The sequence below is a fragment of the Stenella coeruleoalba genome, assembly GCF_951394435.1.
Source record: "Stenella coeruleoalba genome assembly, chromosome: 4".
NCBI classification, from domain to species: domain Eukaryota; kingdom Metazoa; phylum Chordata; class Mammalia; order Artiodactyla; family Delphinidae; genus Stenella; species Stenella coeruleoalba.
Genome location: NC_137149.1, coordinates 130,353,010 through 130,372,324, shown reverse-complemented (window position 1 = coordinate 130,372,324; position 19,315 = coordinate 130,353,010). Strand labels below are relative to the sequence as shown.

Below are 19,315 nucleotides of genomic sequence, written 5' to 3'. Positions count from 1 at the left end.
TTGGCTGACAGTTTTCTGTTTCAACTTCCATCCAGGGTTTTGTGTTTTCATACAGGAGAAAACTGATGAGAGTGAGCGTGAGTTTGTATAAAAACTGGTACATTCTCAGATGCTAAGATGCAAAAATTAAAATGTGATGTTTAACACATTACTGCAGATCATATGATTGGGAATAGGCTCTTACCTTCTCTCTCAGAACTTGAAACAAGTTTAGCAAAAATATCACACAAATAAGCAGTGGTTCTCAAATAGTCTTAATGTGTGTGTATTCACAGGTTCATGAAATATAATAAAAATATAAAAATAATTTTATATTAATTTCATTTAACTTTAATGAATTTTCCCCAACTCTAATATTAAAAACATTAAAAGAACTTAAATTTTAATGGCAAAAGTTACTGGTTTCCCTATCTATTAAAAATTTTTGTTTTATTTTTACATATCTAGCATTTACAACTAAAGTACATTTTTATAAGAACTGGCATCTTGATGTATATGGGTCTGAAATGATACTTCATCTTTGATTTTTAATTTGAATTAATAAGACCATGATAGATTTTTTTTTTAATTTTACTTTTAACCCATTTTAGTGTGCTATTATATCTGTTCTAGTACTCTGAGTCACTTTGGTTTTAAAAACTACCTATTTATTTATGGTACCATGTCAAGAATTTCTTAATGTTAAAAAATACTGTATGTATGTGACGACGTAACAAACCAGAACAGTTCCTAGATCGGGGAGGGTTCGGATTAGCGTTTACTAAGAGGGCAAGAAGAACTGAACTTTGTACTTCAAAAGGAGATTTTGGTTTAATGAGGTGCTGGTCATATAAGTTGTTTATTTTTATTTCATCAAAGCCTGGCAGGTGTTTGCATTCCAATTTACCTTACAGGGAAGCTTCTTTTCTAAACATTAGTTTTTAAAATGGGTGATGAATTAATTCCACAGGAAATGACATTATAAACATTAGTTTTCCTCTGAGATAAAATAATACAAGCCAAACTTTCTGAAGTTAAGGGTGATGCATAATATTACAATTTGTTGTATGTTGTGTTTGTAAAGGTTCCCTAAAGTATTAAAATTCAGGCAATTTGTGTAAATTGCAAAAGCAGAAACTGTGATGTTTGCTTAGTAGTATGTTGTGTTAGAATTCTTTTTTGAGGTGTATGTTATACACATAGCAAACTATTATTCAGACTTGCTCATCCTGTATTTTTTAAATAGGAGATACAGCATCCCAAGTCATTTTTCGTTCAGTTAGCCTACAAAGACTTCATCTCTCTCCCCAAATTCTCTCTTCCAAGCCTTCTTTGTCATCTACGTGCAGTTAAGGTGGAAATGTTTACAGACTTTAGTTTGTAAACTAAAAGTGAACTTAATTTCCATTGTGCCCTTACATCCACCATTGGCAGTAGCCAAAGCTAGCTTTATAGTCTAACAGGAGAGACCATGTTCTGCCATGATGAACCGTGGTGCTGCCAGTGGAGTTTTTTCCCCTTTTGATGGTTTTACTTAAGCTACTAAATGGATATACACAAGCAGTTGAGTTTACACTAAAACTATGAAATGGTATTTCCCGTCTATGTCCGTGCCTCTTCAAACTTGGATGTGTGGGTTTTTTTAATCATTTTTCACTTCCTTGTCAACCTCTTATAGTGTTCTAATGATGAGAGGGATTCAAATAAAACTAAATACCTTTGAATATCCCTTCCCCTCTCACACACTGAAGGCTGTGGAGGAACTAGACTATTTCCTGTTGCCAAGACATGCTTAGACACCAGTTTTCTTTACGCGGAGGCATGCTACCCCCGGCCTCACCCACACCACCTAATTTAAGAGGGTCCCGACCTCAACCTCTACTGAGACGTAAAGGTAAACTCTCCTCCCTCCAGGTTTTTTGAGCAGTTTTTTGGCATTTCACCAGTAGCCCTCATTTTTACAGGTGCTGTTGTAAACTTCTTAAGGACAGGGATGACGTCTTGGTGATTTTGTGCTTCCACCTCAACCCTGGCAGCTAGCCCACTGTCTGGAACAAATCAGGTGTTTAATGTCTGTCAAACTAAATGGAATAAAGGGTTTCTACTAGCAACAGCATTTCTCATGCCTCAGTTGTGTAAGCTGGTTGTTTGTGTTTGGTTTCCTCTGCAAATATGTATGTTTATCACCCACCCAATAATTTAAATTATTTTTTTAAGTTTTGTTTTCTTTCCTTCAGATACTACCCCATGGCCAATTAGCTCTAGAAAATGTAGTTGCCGCCAACGAAATGATTATCCCAAACTCTGCCCCTGGTTATACTTCGCCAAACTGAAATTTGAATTTTCTCAATAAATTGGTCATGTCTGAAAAAATATATAAATTGTAAACATTAAGATAAAAATATTATCTAAGATTCAGGTCAATATTTTCTTTAAAAGTTAAACATAAATTTACCATATAGCTCAGCAATTTTACTTATATATTTCTACTCAAGAGGAATGAAAATATAGGTACAAAGACGTGTATGCAAATATTCATAGCAGTGTTACTCATAATAGTCAAAAATTGGAAATAATCCAAATGTCCATCAACTGATGAATAGATAAGTAAAACATGATATATCCACACAACAGAATATTACTTAGCAAGAAAGAGAAATGAAGCACAGATATATGGCTATAACATGGAAGAACTTCAAAGACATTATGCTTGGTGAAAGAAGCCACATACCAAAGATCACATATTATATGATTCCAGTTATATGAAATGTTGAGACAAGTAAAATCTATAGAAACAGAAAGCAAATTAATGTTTGCCTGGGACTGAAAGTGAGAAAGGAGAGTGATTACAAATAGGCGAGAGGGGGGACTTCCCTGGTGGTGCAGTGGTTAAGAATCCACCTGCCAATGCAGGGGACACAGGCTCGAACCCTGGTCCGGGAAGATCCCACATGCCGCAGAGCAACTAAGCCAGTGCGCCACAACTACTGAGCCTGTGCACCACAACTACAGATGCTGTGTGCCACAACTAATAAAGCCCATCTGCCTAGAGCCCGTGCTCCGCAACAAGAGAAGCCACCGCAATGAGAAGCCTGTGCACTGCAATGAAGAGTAGCCCCCGCTCGCCGCAACTAGAGAAAGCCCGTGCGCAGCAACAAAGACCCAATGCAGCCAAAAATTTAAACATTAATAAATAAATAAATAAATTTATTTTAAAAAAATGGGCAAGAGGGATCTTTTTGGAGTGTCAGAAATGTTCGGAAGTTGTATTATGGTGATGGTCGCATGACTCAATAAATATACTAAAAATCACTTGATTGTACACTTAAAACAAGTGAATTTTATGGCATGTCAATTATATCTCAGTAGGGCTGCTTAAAAATAATCTACTAAGGTACACAATCTAATATGAACAGATCTTAAGTGTACAACTCAGTGAATTTTAACATATGTATACACCCATGTAACCAGTACCCAGATCAAGATACAAAACTTTTTTAGCAGGCCAGAGTTTCCTTGTACCCTTTCCTAATCAGAATGCACCATCTTCCTCCACAAGAGTGGTTACCATTAACTTGTTCTATATCATCTGGATTCATTTTGTCTATAGTGAAACTACAATGTTTCTTTTGCTCAACATAATGTCTACAATATTCATCAAGGCTGAAGCTGATAGCAGTAGTTCATTCTTTTTTATTGTTGTGGAGTATTCCATTGTATAAATATTCCACAATTTGTTTGTAAATTCTTCTGTTAAAGAACATTTAGGTTGTTTCCAGTTTGGGGCTATTATGAGTAAAGCTGCAATGAACATTATTTTAGATGTCTGTTGGCAGACGTATGCACTCCTTTTTCTTGGGTACCTAGCTAAGAGTAGAAATGCTGATTCATGAAGAAAGCAAATGTTTAACTTGGGTAGAAACTGCCATAAGATTTTCCAAACTGTTTAAACAAATTTCCACTCCTACTAACAATGTCTAAAAGTCCCAGCTGTCCCACCTCCTCACCAATAGTTGGTACTGTCAATCTTCCTAATTTTAGCCATTCTGCTAAAATTACATTGTGTACATAGTGTGTAGGAGTATCCTGGCATGGCTAATTTGCATTTCCTGGATTAAGAATGAAATTGAGCGTATTTGCATATACTTCCTGACCATCTGGTTATCTTCTCTGATGAAGTGCCTGTTCAAGGTTTTTATCCATTTTTTAACAGGTTATCTGTCTTTTTTCTTATTGCTTTATAGACGTTCTTTATTCTAAATACAAATCTTTTGTCAGACATATGTACTACAAATATTGTTCCCCAATCTGTGACTTGCATTTTCTCTCTCTTAATGGTGCCTTTGATATACAAAAGTCCATAATTTTAATGAAGTCCAATTTATCATTATTTTCTTTCATAGTCTGTATTTTTTATGTTCTGTTTAAGAAATCGTCTGTGTATGCCAAGGTCATGAAGCTATTCTCCTATGTTTTCTCCTAGAAACTTTACTGTATTACCTTTCCCAATTGAGTGTGTGATCACTAATCAAATTAATTTTTGTATATGGAGTCAGAGTTCATTTATTTCCCATAAAGATACCCACTTGATACAGTACTGTTTATTGATAAGACTATCTTTTCCCACAGGATTGCAGTGGCATTGTGACCATAAATCAGGTGACTATATCATACATGAGTCTGTTTCTGGACTCTATTGTGTTCCATTGTCCCATTTTTTTCTTGGCAAATGCTACTGACTTAATTACTGAACCTTGATAGTAATCTTGAGCTAGGGAAGATTTTAATGCACAATTTGTTGTAGAACTTTGTGAGCTGTTCTTGTAAGAGAGACAAATGCCAAAAATTAACTATTTCAAGTCCTATATGCCATCAAATACCCATTCTGAAGCAGATAATTTTTTTTAATCAGCAAAATGAAAACCTGAATATTTTTCACCACAAAAGGCTTATAAAACCTACAGGATCTCTTTATGTTAACTGCAGGTAGCTGTTGAAGCCCAGAATAAAAATGGCTTACCTGAGTAAGATAAATAGTGTCTTTGAACTTGCGTAATTGATCTGCACTTTGGGGGAGTTTGAAATGAAGCTCAGCCTGGTGAAGCATTTTATAGTTACCATCTGTGAAATGTTGTCTATGATGTGCAAATTTGCTTTCATAAGACCAGTCCTCTTTAGATGAAACCTTTCAAGTAAAGAATAAGAGGTTCAGATTGGGAAGTTAGGAGTGAAACTACTTTTCTCCATACTCCTGACAAACTTGAAAAGTACTACACACTGGAAAAGAGCTCGAGGTTTGTTGTGACTCTAATTTCACACGTTTTTGCCATCATACTTGTTATTAGTGAAAGACTAGCCTTATTCAAACCTAGAAAGTTACATTTTGGTTTTGCCATCAAAAGTCTTGTCTCATCAAAACATTTTTCTTGGGGCTTCCCTGGTGGCGCAGTGGTTAAGAATCCACCTGCCAATGCAGGGCACACAGGTTCGAGCCCTGGTCCAGGAAGATCCCACATGCTGTGGAACAACTAAGCCCATGCACCACAACTACTGAGCCTGCGCTCTAGAGCCTGCGAGCCACAACTATTGAAGCCCACGTGCCTAGAGCCCGTGCTCCGCAACAAGAGACGCCACCGCAATGGGAAGCCCGCGCACCGAAATGAAGAGGAATCCCCCCTCACCGCAACTAGAGAAAGCCCGTGCACAGTGAGGATCCAACGCAGCCAAATATAAATAAATAATTTTTAAAAAAAAAAACATTTTTCTTGTTTTTTTAAATATTTGTTATGTGCATTTTAAAAGGTCATTTTATCGAAGTAAATAAACTGTCAAAACTGAATAATGAACTGAAATCAACATTCTTTTAAAACTGTCAGTTCTTTAACAGTAATAAAATATCACTAGTAAAATGGTAAATGCTTAGCACTTGCTCATTTGCTTCTCAGTGATTACTAAATATATATGATATATACACATGTTTAATTTTGATATAGTTGAAGATACAAACCAAACAATGATACTTCTTTCCCCTAATAATAACTCTTTTTTTTTTTAACTTACAGAATCTTTCTTTTCCTTTGAGAAGCTATCATCAGGTCAAGTAAAAAATAAAAACAAAAATAAATAAATAAATAAAAACAAATACCACACAGGTTAGTAGTGTACCTTCTACAGGAGAAAAAAAAAAGCAATAATTCTGGCTTCTAGGCCCTATGATTTAATGAACTGTTAGCATTTGACAAAGATATAAGACAATTGCTGGCTACATCTGAAAATATCAGAGTTCTAAGCCAAGTTACACAGACACTTTGAAAAAACATATTCCACTCCACCCTCAAAAAACCATGAAAATTAGGAAGCTTAATAATCCCTGTTCATAAAATATGACTTAGAATTCTCAGTAATCATGCAATGCACAGACCAATCACCTTAAAAGGAAAAAAGTTATTCTTTAGGAATTGATTTATACCAAAATATAAGCAACATACATTAGCCATATTTAATGTGGTAGTTTTTCCAAATTGTATTTAGTTTTCGAAAATGTTACCACCAGACAGTTTCGAGAACACCAATTACTTCTATTATTTATTTGAAACAGAGGTATAGTATTTACAGTCATCTTGTACACATTTGAGATGCGCAAACCTTTAGCAATAGTCTTCCCTTCTTTCTACGCTTCTTCCTTTTCAAAATCTGAAACACATCTCCTGGCCAGTCAGCCCTGTGGCTGTTAATAATTTGAATGTATCCCATAATCATAAACCTGATCTGTTATGTGGGAAGCTTTCTACCTTCTGATAGCTATGTTTTGAAATTCTTGTAAATTTCAGCTATAACAATGTTACCAGAGGAATTAGAAAGTGTCAGATAATGGGGCTTCCCTGGTGGCGCAGTGGTTGAGAGTCCGCCTGCCGATGCAGGGGACATGGGTTCATGCCCCCGGTCCAGGAAGATCCCACATGCTGCGGAGCGCCTAGGCCTGTGAGCCATGGCTGCTGAGCCTGCGCGTCCAGAGCCTATTGCTCCGCAACGGGAGAGGCCACAACAGTGAGAGGCCCAGGTACGGCGACAAATAAAAAAAAAAAAAAAAAAAGAAAGTGTCAGATAAGGCTCTAATTGCTTTAAGAATATTAACTCATTTAATCATCATAACAACCCCATGAGTGGGTACTATTATCACCCTATTTTACAGATGAGAAAACCAGGCACAGAAAAGTTAAGTAATTTGCCCAAGATCCAAAGCTAATTAGTGCAGTCTAGCTTCGTATAAACCATGTGACTAGCATTGCCTATATTAATAGTAACAATAGCTTACATTTTATGGGCTCATCACTATGTGTCAAGAACTGTGCTAAGTGTTTCAACGTATTAGTTAACTTAATGTTTACACACCATCACATGCACACATGCATACCTGCATGTGCACACACGTACACAAACACTCCTTGAAGTATCTACTACTATTAACCCCAGTTTACAGATGAGAACACTGAAATTCAAAAAGAATGAATAATCTTTTCAAGGCAGTATAGCTAGTGTGTGGAAGTTCTAGTATTCAAATCCTGATCTGTTCATTCCAAAACCCAATCTTTCTATTGCTGTATATTGATGATCACCTGTTGAAAATATGATTATTTTATGAAGAAGTAATGTATCCCATCCAGAGAAAGACATTTTAATATATTTGCTGAATGCATGAAAAAAAAAATGAAGGTTTTACGTAAAGGTTTTCTTTTCCCAACACCTACTCAAATTCTCCACTAAGCAATGTAGTTCGAAAAGAGGCAACAATCAAATCAAGGGTTCATAATAAACAGGACTTATCTTTATCTTTCCCTATTTTAAAATATAGTGTTTAGTATCTTTGAATGTCATCAGGCAGTTCACAAAAACATGGGAATTCCATTATTTTTGAGAGGTGAATAGAAATGCTTATAGATTTTTTTAAAAAAGGTTTAGCAATTCCTAACACTCATCTTCTTGAAATGTAGTGAAAAGAAAATAGATCAATTCTGGAGTCAGACAATAAGCCTGAATACAGATATGCTACTTACAATCTAGGGACATTGACAGAACTCTCACTATATATATATCAATATATATTGATTTCCCTCTGGGCCTCAGGGCTGGATTATTATTAAATGATGTACCTGGTACAGAAATCTGCTCAGTAAATATTTTTGCTTCTTTCATTCCTTCTTTTCCATTCTCAGCACTTGTTCCTACCTGAGTCAGGATACTGAACTGCATCTTCTTTCACTTTGAAACAACAGCGTTCCCAAAAGATTGGGCCCACAATATGGGAGCAATAAAAAAACAAGGGGTAGAACTAAGATTATGGCATTACTTATTAAAGTTAAAAATACAATATAACTTCCATGTAGAAGTACAGTTGTGTTCAGGTGGTGAGATTGAGGAAGATTTTTAAATTCTCTTAAAACTTTTTTTGTGGTTACTTCACACAAGTGATGCAGAAGGGGGAAAACTACATGATTATTTCAATAGATGAAGAAAAAGCATTTGACAAAATCCAACACCCTTTTATCATACAAGCAGGAATAAAAGGGCATCTATTACAAGGAATAAAAGGGCATCTATGAAAAGCCTACAGTTAATATCATACTAAATGATAAAAAGCCTTTTTCCCTAAAAACAGGAATCTCCCTGAGAAAAGGTTATCTGTTCTCACCACTTCTATACTATACTGGAGGTTCTAACCAGGGCAATTAGGCAAGAAAAGTAAACAAAAGGCATCTAGATTGGAAAGGAAAAAGTAAAGTTACCTCTATCTGCAGATGACATGCTCTTATACATAAAGAATTCACACACACATACCCCAAAAAACAAAAAACCATTAGAGCTAATAAATAAGTTCTACAAGGTTGCAGAATATAACTTCAATATACAAAAATCAATTGTATATTTAGACACTACAATAAACAATCTGAAAATAAAATTAAGAAAATAATTCCATTTACAATAGCACCAAAAAATACTTAGGAATAAATTTAACCAAAGAAGTATATGACTTATACACTGAAAATTACAAAATAGTATGAAAGAAATTAAAGATGACATCACATGTTCATGAATCAGAAGACTTAATATTGTTAAGATGGCAATTCTTTGCAAACCGATCTACAGATTCAACACAATCCCCATCAAAATCCCAGCTGACTTTTTTACAGAAACTAGCAAGGTGATCCTAAAATTCATATGGAAACGCAAGGCACCCAAAACAGTCAAAACAATCTTGAAAAGAGGAACAAGGTTGGAGAACTGACACATCCAGCTTTCAAAACTTACTACAACAGTATAATAATGATGACAGTGGATACTAATATAAAATAGACATACACAATGGAACAGAACTGAGAATCCAGAAATAAACATTAACATTTATGGTCAATTGATTTTTGACAAAAGGGTCAAGAGAATTCAATTAGGGAAAGAATAATGTTTTCAGAAATGGTGTTGGGACAATTGGCTGTCCAAAACTGGACATCTACCTCACACCATACAAAATAGTTAACTCAAAATAGACCATGTAAGAGCTAAAACTAAAAGACAGCACAGGAGTAAACTTTTGTGATCTTAACTTAGGCAATGGCTTCTTAGATACAACACCAAAGCACAAGCAATAAAAGAGAAGATTGATAAGTAGGGCTTCAAAATTTTAAATTTTGTGCTTTTGGGACTTCCCTGGTGGCACAGCAGTTAAGACTCCATGCTCTCAATGCAGGGGGCCCAGGTTTGATCCCTGGTCAGGGAACTAGAGCCCACATGCATGCCACAACTAAGAGTTTGCATGCCACAAATAAGGAGCCCACGTGCCACACCAAAGAGTCCGCCTGCCGCAACTAAGGAGCCCACATGCCGCAACTAAGACCCGACGCAACCAAATAAATAAATAAATGAAATTTTGTGCTTTAAATGACACTATCGAGTAAGTAAAAAGACAACCCACTAATAGGGAGAAAATGTTTGCAAATCATATCACTATTTAAAAAAATACCATCTATATCATGGACATATAGATGGTATGTTTTTTGTAAGCTCTTACAACAAACTCTTACAACCTGATAATAAAAAGACAATCCAATTAAAAAGTAGGCAAAGGATTTTTGCCTACTTTTTATTTCTCCAGATATTTTTCCAAGGAAGATATATAAAGAGCCAACAAGCACATAAAAAGATGTTCAACATGATCAGCCATCAAACAAATACAAATTTCCTGTAAATGTAAATTTCCAGGGAAATGTAAAAAAAAAACAAAAATGGGGAATAACAAGTGTTGACGAGGATGTGGAGAAATTGAAACCCTCATGCATTGCTGGTGGGAATGTAAAATGGTGCAGCCACTATGGAAAACAGTTTGGCAATTCCTTGGAATATTAAATATTAAACATAGAGTTACCATACGACCCAGCAATTGCACTCCTAGGTATATACTTAATAGAATGGAAAACATATGTTCACACAAAAACAGGTACACAAATGTTAACAGCAGCATTATTCATAAGAGCCAAAAATGGGGAATAACACAAATGTATATCCACTGAAGAACGCATAAACAAAATGTGCTTTATCCATTCAATGGAATATTATTCAGCAATATAAAAGAAAGACATACTAGTTCATGATACAACATGGATGACTTTTGAGAACTTTATGCTGGGTGAAAGAAGCCAGTCTCAAAAGATCACATATGTTATGATCCCAATTATAAGAAATGTACAGAACAGGCAAAAATACAGACACACAGAGCAGATTAGTGGTGCCTAGATCTGGGATGGGAGGGACAGAGAGAGCGGGGAGTGACTGCTAATACAGAGGGTACAGTTTCTTTGAGGTGATGTAAATATTCTAAAATTAGATCATGGTGATGGCTGCACAACTCTGTGAATATACTGAAAACCATTAAACTGTACACATTACATGAGTACATTGTATGGCCAGTGAGTTATGTCTCAATAAAGCTGTTAAAAAAAAAAAAAACACAAGTCTGAAACAATCCATCTACAAAACGGAATCTTTAGGAATAGAGAAAGTGAAGTGTCACACTGAAAATCAAATACACCAACATGAAGAAAACGGAAGAGGAGGAAGAAGAGGGGAGAAGATAAAAGGAAAGACGTGACATGATAACATCAGACAAAGGTTTATTTATCACATTCATTTCTCTTATTGTAGCAAACTATCCAGTTCTGAATATCTGTAAGTAATAAAACAGTTGCAGGACACATAGAAAGTAGTAAGTGAGAGTAATTTTCACATGTGATAATAACTCAGCCTTCAGTAATCACCGGCTTCCATTTAATTTTTGAATACTCTTGACGGAACATAATTAAGAGCAATATAGAAAAGTTATAAATCCCAAATGATGACTACAAGAGTTCAGTACCCCAAAGGTTAAGGATAAAAAGTTCTTTTGTTTTTTTTGGTACGCAGGCCTCTCACTGTTGTGGCCTCTCCCGTTGCGGAGCACAGGCTCTGGAGGCGTAGGCTCAGCGGCCATGGCTCACGGGCCCAGCCGCTCCGCGGCACGTGGGATCTTCCCGGACCAGGGCACGAACCCGTGTCCCCTGCATCGGCAGGCGGACTCTCGACCACTGCGCCACCAGGGAAGCCCTAAAAAGTTATTTTCTATTATCTTCTTCCTACACTTCCATTTAAATAAGAAGTAGATTTCATTTGACTTTCTGAACCACTGTTAAGGAAGTGACACACACCCATGGCCTACCATTCTGAATCACTGGGAAATCAAAGATGGCTTACCTTCTCTAATGTACTGAAGGAAGGCCAGGACTGATATCCATATTCAGATACAAATCGAGCTTTCGGGAAATTTTTCCAACTCCAGCAATCACCAACATAGTCATAAAAATGTACGTCACCATAATTCGGGTCATATGGGTTTTTAGAGAACCAGCCTTCTGCAGTGGATTTAGCCCCATTTGTAGGACTGGATGTGATAAAAGGACGAGTCTGGTCTCCCTGAGTTCAGAAATAAAATGGTTTAAAAGATAAGCTTTTCACCCAGTAAAGTACAGATCACTTACTTCTTTAAAAGTACTATCAAGTTCCAGAAATGCCAAGTAGCTGATAGAAAAATAACAGAGCCACTTACCTTCTGCATTTGACAACCACCAGCAGCCTTCTGCTCTTTGCCAATCCTTCATAGCCTTTCATAATGAACTGTAGCTTATTCCTCACAGCAGCTGTTCCTAATTTTTTCAATCATGTCTTAACCTATACTTGACCTTCTACCATGGTGGGTAGTATACTGTCTGGTGCTGAATTTCTCAACCTTGGCACTAGTGACATTTGGGGCCTGATAACTTTTGGTTTTGTGTGTGTATGATGGGAGTGGGGGAGGTCCTATATATTCTAAGATATTGAGCAGCATACCTGGCTTCTACCTACTAGATGCCAGTAATACCTACCCACCTGCCACGCCACCCCACAAAAAAAAGTCTACAGACATTGCCAAATGTCCCCTTGTACCTTGGGAACAAAATCACTTCCACCTGAGAAACAAAGGTCTAATGGTTTAGAATGGGCTATTGAGACAGAGGGACATGAGTTTGAATCTCAAATTAGAACCTTATTGTTTTGGGACAGGTCTAAGCCTCAGTAGTCTCAACTGTAAAATAGAGATAATAATGGTACCTCCTTCATTGGGCTATTGTAAATGGTAAAAAAAAAAAAAATGTGTGGAAGAGATGGCTAAGTGTCCATCAAAATTCATGTTCCCATTTCTGTCCCTAGAAAGTGGCTTGCTAACTATTTGCATCTCTGTGCAGCCACATTCTCATCCTCTTCCCCAGTTTGCAGGCAAAGGCCTAAGAGATGGTGGAGCTGGAAGATGGAAGGAGCCTGGGTCTCTAAAAGGAGAAGAGCTGCCTGCCCATCAGGAGCAGCCACTGTGTAGTGTTACTGAGTAAGAAAGAAACTTTTACTATGTAAACCCCTGAAACTCTGTGGTTTCTTTGTTACAGGAGCCAATACATAATTACTTAATCTAGTGTCTAGCACACAGGGAGAACTCAAAATGTTTTCATTATTATTATCTCAATTGATGAACTTACTTCCTATTTCAGTGACAAGAATCATTCATTTAGCAAGTATCTGTCAAGTGTCTATTGTGGGTCAGGTTTTTCAGCCCCGCTGAGAGAGACAGAGGGAGAGATACAGAATCTATGGCATCAACCAGTATTAACGCATCAAATCTCTTTTGAGCATTTACTATGCACCAGGCATACACTTTCTTCTATACACTGGAGGTTCAGCAGGGAACAAGACAGACATGCCGACTGACCTCTTAAAAGAGTAGACGGAAATCTAGTGGTGGAACCAGATGCTGAGCAAGTAACTGTAAGTGTGATGAATGTTTTAAAGGATAAGTACAGGGCTCTTTAGAAACACAAAACATGTAGAAGGCCAATAAGGCCTCTCTGAGAAATAGATTTTCAGAAAATAATTTTCTCAGCTTTTCCCCATTAGGTCACACTTTTTCTTGGTATAACCACCCATTTTTTTCTCTTCTCATTCCTTTTCTGTCATAGGGGGGAAAAAACCTTATTCTTTTCCTTTGCCAGAGTCTCTGTCTGTCCTCTGGTCATCTTTTGATTTCACTTTGGAATTAAAGCCAATAAATTATCCTCCACTCTTTTAGAAATCTCTCCACTGTCCTTTTCCCTTAGCTTAAGGGCTCCCCGCATCCTAATTTTAAAAAAGTCCCTCGATCCCTTGGAGCCCATCAGATTTCTTTACCATCCATTCCTTCCTCAGCCCCTAACACTCAATTCCTGATCATTCCACTCCACTAAAATTGTTTTTGGTTTTGTTTTTTCATAAACTACCCATGGACTTCTACTTCCCAAATAAAGCAAGAATCCCCACACTCTTCCCTCTCTGGTGAGCAGTAAATGACCTGTTTACCACCCACAATTTCTGAAGTTCTCCCCACCCGTGACTGCTTGTTCACTACTCTTTCACATTCTGGTTTCTCCAAACCTTTCTGATAATTCCTTCTCCAGCTCCCCTCTCCATTCTTAGATGGATGTCACTCTCTTCAGCCTCTCCTGTTCTATACCTTCTCCCAAGGCTGTCCCTCTCACCAATGTTCTGATTACTCCCAGACTGCTTCACCTTCACATTTCTATTTCCAATAGCCAGCTCCACATTTCTACCTGGCTTGTCCTGCCCACATCTCAAATCCAATATTTCAAAGCAGAATTCCTTATTTACTTATCCCAAACTTATGTGACTATGCTTCGTACCTTCATTAAAGGTACCCAAGTAGGAATCATCTTCAGTTTCTCCCTCTGTCTCTCTCACCTCCCACACTCAGTTGCTCTGAATCAAATTTTTTTCCATCACCTCATTTCAAGCCCCACTACCTATGACCTATATGACCTTGAGCAATTAATCTTTCTAACCCTCCCATGTCTTCATCTCTAAAATAAAGATTATATGCCAGGGTGCTTGTAAAAATTAAGTAAATCCTACAAAGCACCTATATCATTAATATGTTAGTATATTATAATAATCATATTAGTTAATACAATAATTAGTCTATCAATGCCTGGCATATAATATTCCTAATAACCTGGAATTTTTGGTTATTATATCTGTTTTCCTTGCCTAGAATCTCTCATCTCCCTAATTCTTTGCAAGTAATAATACCAGCAAGAACATGGGTGAGATAAAATTCCTCCCCTCCCCCAAAATGTTCACTAGCTTCCCACTGTCTACTGAATGAAACCCAACTTCATAACGTGATTCAAAGTCTTTTTAAGATTTGTTTCCAAACTGCCTTTTCTGTCTTTGACTCTCCACACCAATCCATGAGTCCCTTGCTTCAGGCACTGGGCACTGCTGCTGCTTCCAAATACATACTTGCTTTCACCTCTTTTCACCTTTACTGACATTGTTTTCATGGCCTAAAATACCTACAGAACAATCCTTTGCCTCAAATTCTATTCCGCCTTTAAGGCTTGAATGTCACCTTTTAATTAAAAGCCTTCTCAGATCCTTCCAGTTAAAATGAATGGCTCTTCCACATACTTGCCAACACTTTGGAACTACATTTTTCATAGCACTTCTTTCACTCTGCCCTGTAGAGCTGGTATTTCTTTCCACGTTACCTCCTGGGAGCAGACTATAAGCTCCGTGAAGATAACAGTTTCCCCACAGCATCGGGAATGAGGCTTTGCTCCTAGTAATACTCAACAAATTTTGGTTGAATTTTAAAATATTGAAAAGCATGGTAAGATTATGGGTAATCAAATTTTAAACAATATTCTATTATAATGGCTTTGAAGTAGAATTGGAGAAGGCTGATCAACTGGCCTTAATCAATCAAGCTTGATTGGTTTCCCTCCATTATTCCAGATTCTTGAATAATTTGGTGAGTTGAGCCAGTCAGTAAAATTACTAATGAGTCTCTGCCTAAAAATGTCCACCCATGATGATGCACTACGATTCCTTTCCATTTTTGTATCATTTCCACTTGAGGCTTGATTTTTAGTCTCAAATCTCACAGATGATTTCTTCCTAGATCATGACCTTAAATGCTTATTTGGACAAAGAGATATGTAAGATAAACCAAGAGACTGACTATTTTTAAAAAGCATGAAGTGCAAAAGAAAACTGTTCATTTCATTTAGTGTGTGGATAGATCAATTTATGGTCCTTTTCCTTAAATGCCTTATGCTTTGATATAAATAACAACAATATGATTATATAGCACTTAATCCTGTCCATCTTGAAAAAAACTGGCAAACATCAATTACTGCCCACAAAATCATTTTAAAAAACATAGATTCCCTTGGGAAATTCCCTGGCAGTCCAGTGGTTAAGACCCAGTGCTTCCACTGCTGTGGACCCCGGTTTGATCCCTCGTTGGGGAACTAAGATCCTGCAAGCTGCGTGATGCAGCAAAATAAATAAATAAAGCAGTTGTCCTTGTTCAAGATGGCAACATAATTATTATCTTCAAAAAAAAAAGATAGTTTTTAAATTAATTAATTAAAATTTAAAAAAATAAAAAACATAGATCCTTTATAAGAAAGGCATCACATTTCCATTTCAAAGATGGATAAGAAGTGATATACAGAAACTAATTTTTTATAAGTTCAAAAATGTAGTGTTAAAATTAGAGATTAAAGTTTGAAAGTATCTGAAGACCTATCTTGTTGAGTGAAACCAACAAGGATGATAATGATGATTAGCATTAAGTAAAAGTCTACTATGTGCCAGAGTCTGTGTAATGCACCTTCCATCCTTTATCTCACTTAATGCAAATAACATCTCTTAAGAGCTGTTAACCCTTGGCAAAATGGAGGTTAAGTAATTTGCCCAAGATTATATAGAGAGTAAGTGGCCCAGCCAGGATTTGGAGTCATGAGCTCTTAACCACTAAGCTATGAAACAAAAATCCTCAGATATTAAAATCCAGTTCCTAAATCCATCAGATATGAAAAACATAATACCAATACAGTGAGTAACCAGATTATAAGTGTTCTGTAAATATTAATTAAAGCTTATACCATCACATTTTGTGAATAAAAAAATTTTTCATGACACATGACTTAGCATAACAGATAAGCAAAAAATTTGAACCTATGTATTTCATAAATTCTCACTGAAGTTTCCTCACATAAATGGAATAATGCCATCATCTGGGTACATTTGAGTGCCAAAATCACATACCATTCTTTTTAAAATATCTCTCTTCAAATTGCTTCAAGGATATATTTCAAATATTTAAAACATCTAATTACACATACAAAATTATAAAGATAATTAGATTATTAAATCACATGTTAAACATTAAAGTTTTTAAAAAGTCAGATCTTTTTAAGCCATTACCACAAAAACAAACATGATGCTTCCTCTTCCTGCAAAAGAAATCCAGTTTATATTAAAATAAAGTATGTTTTCATGTAGTAAATACAAGTATAATATGCCTATTAAACAAATAGTGGTGGAAAGAGAACCACCATAAAGGAAGAGCTCTAAGGTGAAGTTGGCAACAAGCTCTTTCCTAACCCTTTGCCTCTATATCACATGCCAAGATATTCATATATGATATATATCAAATTTTACTTTAGCATGTATAATTATAGAATTTTAGAAGTAGTATGTCACTCAGACTAAAATTGAAGGAATGGAAAGGGATATTCCATGCAACTGGAACCCCAAAGAAAGCTGGTGTAGCTATACTTATATCAGACAAATAGACTTTAAAATGAAGACTGTAGGGCTTCCCTGGTGGCGCGGTGGTTGAGAGTCCGCCTGCCGATGCAGGGGACACGGGTTCGTGCCCCGGTCTGGAAGATCGCACGTGCCTCAGAGCGGCTGGGCCCATGAGCCATGGCCCATAGGAGACTGAACCAGACTTACCTGCTAGTGTTGGAGGGTCACCTGCAGAGGCAGGGGGTGGCTGTGGCTCACTACAGGGACAAGGACACTAGCAGCAGAAGTTCTAGGAAGTACTCCCTGGCGTGAGGCCTCCCGGAGTCCACCATTACCCCACTAAAGAGCCTGTAGGTGTCAGTGCTGGGTCGCCTCAGGTCAACCAACCAACAGGGAGGAAACCAGCCCCACCCATCAGCAGAAAAGCGGGTTAAAGTTTTACTGAACTCTGCCCACCAGGACAACACCCAACTCTATCTACCACCAGTCCCTCCCATCAGGAAGCTTGCACAAGCATCTTAGATAGCCTCATCCACCAGAGGGCAGACAGCGGAAGCAAGAAGAACTACAGTTCTGCAGCCTGTGGAACATAAACCACATTCACAGAAAGACAGACAAGATGAAAAGGCAGAAGGCTATGTACCAGATAAAGGAACAAGATAAAATCCCAGAAAAACAACTAAATGAAGTGGAGATAGGCAACCTTCCAGAAAAAGAATTCAGAAAAATGATAGTGAAGATGATCCAGGACCTCAGAAAAAGAATGGAGGCAAAGATCGAGAAGATGCAAGAAATGTTTCACAAGGACTTTGAAGAATTAAAGAACAAACACCTAGAAGAACTAAAGGACAAAACAGAGATGAACAACACAATAACTGAAATGAAAAATATACTAGAAGGAATCAATAGCAGAATAACTGAGGCAGAAGAATGGATAAGTGACTTGGAAGACAGAACGGTGGAATTCACTGCTGTGGAAAAGAATAAAGACAAAAGAATGAAAAGAAATGAAGACAGCCTAAGAGACCTCTGGGACAACATTTAACACACCAACATTCACATTATAGGGGTTCCAGAAGAAGAAGAGAGACAGAAAAGGACCTGAGAAAATATTTGAAAAGATTATAGTTGAAAACTTCCCTAACGTGGGAAAGGAAATAGCCACCCAAGTCCAGGAAGCACAGAGAGTCCCAGCAGGATAAACCCAAGGAGAAACACGCCGAGACACATAGTAATCAAATTGACAAAAATTGAAGACAAAGAAAAATTATTAAAAGCAACAAGGGGAAAATGATAAATAACGTACAAGGGAACTCCCATAAGGTTAACAGCTGATTTCTCAGCAGAAACTCTACAAGCCAGAAGGGAGTGGCACCATATATTTACAGTGATGAAACGGAAGAACCTATAACCAAGATTACTCTACCCAGCAAGGATCTCAGATTTGATGGAGAAATCAAAAGCTTTACAGACAAGCAAAAGCTAAGAGAATTCAGCACCACCAAACCAGCTCAAAAGCAAATGCTAAAGGAACTTCTCTAAGTGGGAAACACAAGAGAATAAAAGGACCTACAAAAACAAACCCAAAACAATTAAGAAAATGGTAATAGGAACATACATATCGATAATTACCTTAAATGTGAATGGATTAAATGCTCCAACCAAAACACATAGACCAGCTGAATGGATATAAAAACAAGACCTATATATATGCTGTCTACAAGAGACCCACTTCAGACCTAGGGACACATACAGACTGAAAGTGGGGGAATGGAAAAAGATATTCCATGCCAATGGAAATCAAAAGAAAGCTGGAGTAGCAATACTCATATCGATGAAATAAGACTTTAAAATAAAGACTGTAACAAGAGACAAGGAAGGACAGTACATATTGATCAAGGGATCAATCCAAGAAGAAGATATAACAATTATAAATATCTATGCACCCAACATAGGAGCACCTCAATACATAAGGCAAATGATAACAGTTGTAAAAGAGGAAATCAACAGTAACACAATAATAGTGGGGGACTTTAACACCCCATTCATACCAATGGACAGATCATCAAGACAGAAAATTAATAAGGAAACACAAACTTTAAATGACACAATAGACCAGATAGATTTGATA

At 37.0% G+C, this 19,315-nt stretch overlaps 1 protein-coding gene across 3 annotated transcripts in view; it reads right to left on the bottom strand.

Annotated features, from left to right (window-relative positions):
• Positions 1–19,315, bottom strand: part of MANBA (mannosidase beta) — a 114,058-nt gene that overhangs the window by 28,512 nt on the left and 66,231 nt on the right. For all 3 annotated transcript variants that reach the window (XM_079920761.1, XM_079920762.1, XM_079920763.1), the window contains exons 12-13: positions 11,758–11,976; positions 5,000–5,164 (exon numbers count right to left, since the gene is read on the bottom strand). In XM_079920761.1, the coding sequence (XP_079776887.1) occupies positions 5,000–5,164; positions 11,758–11,976 (384 nt within the window). The remainder of the gene's footprint in view (positions 1–4,999; positions 5,165–11,757; positions 11,977–19,315) is intronic.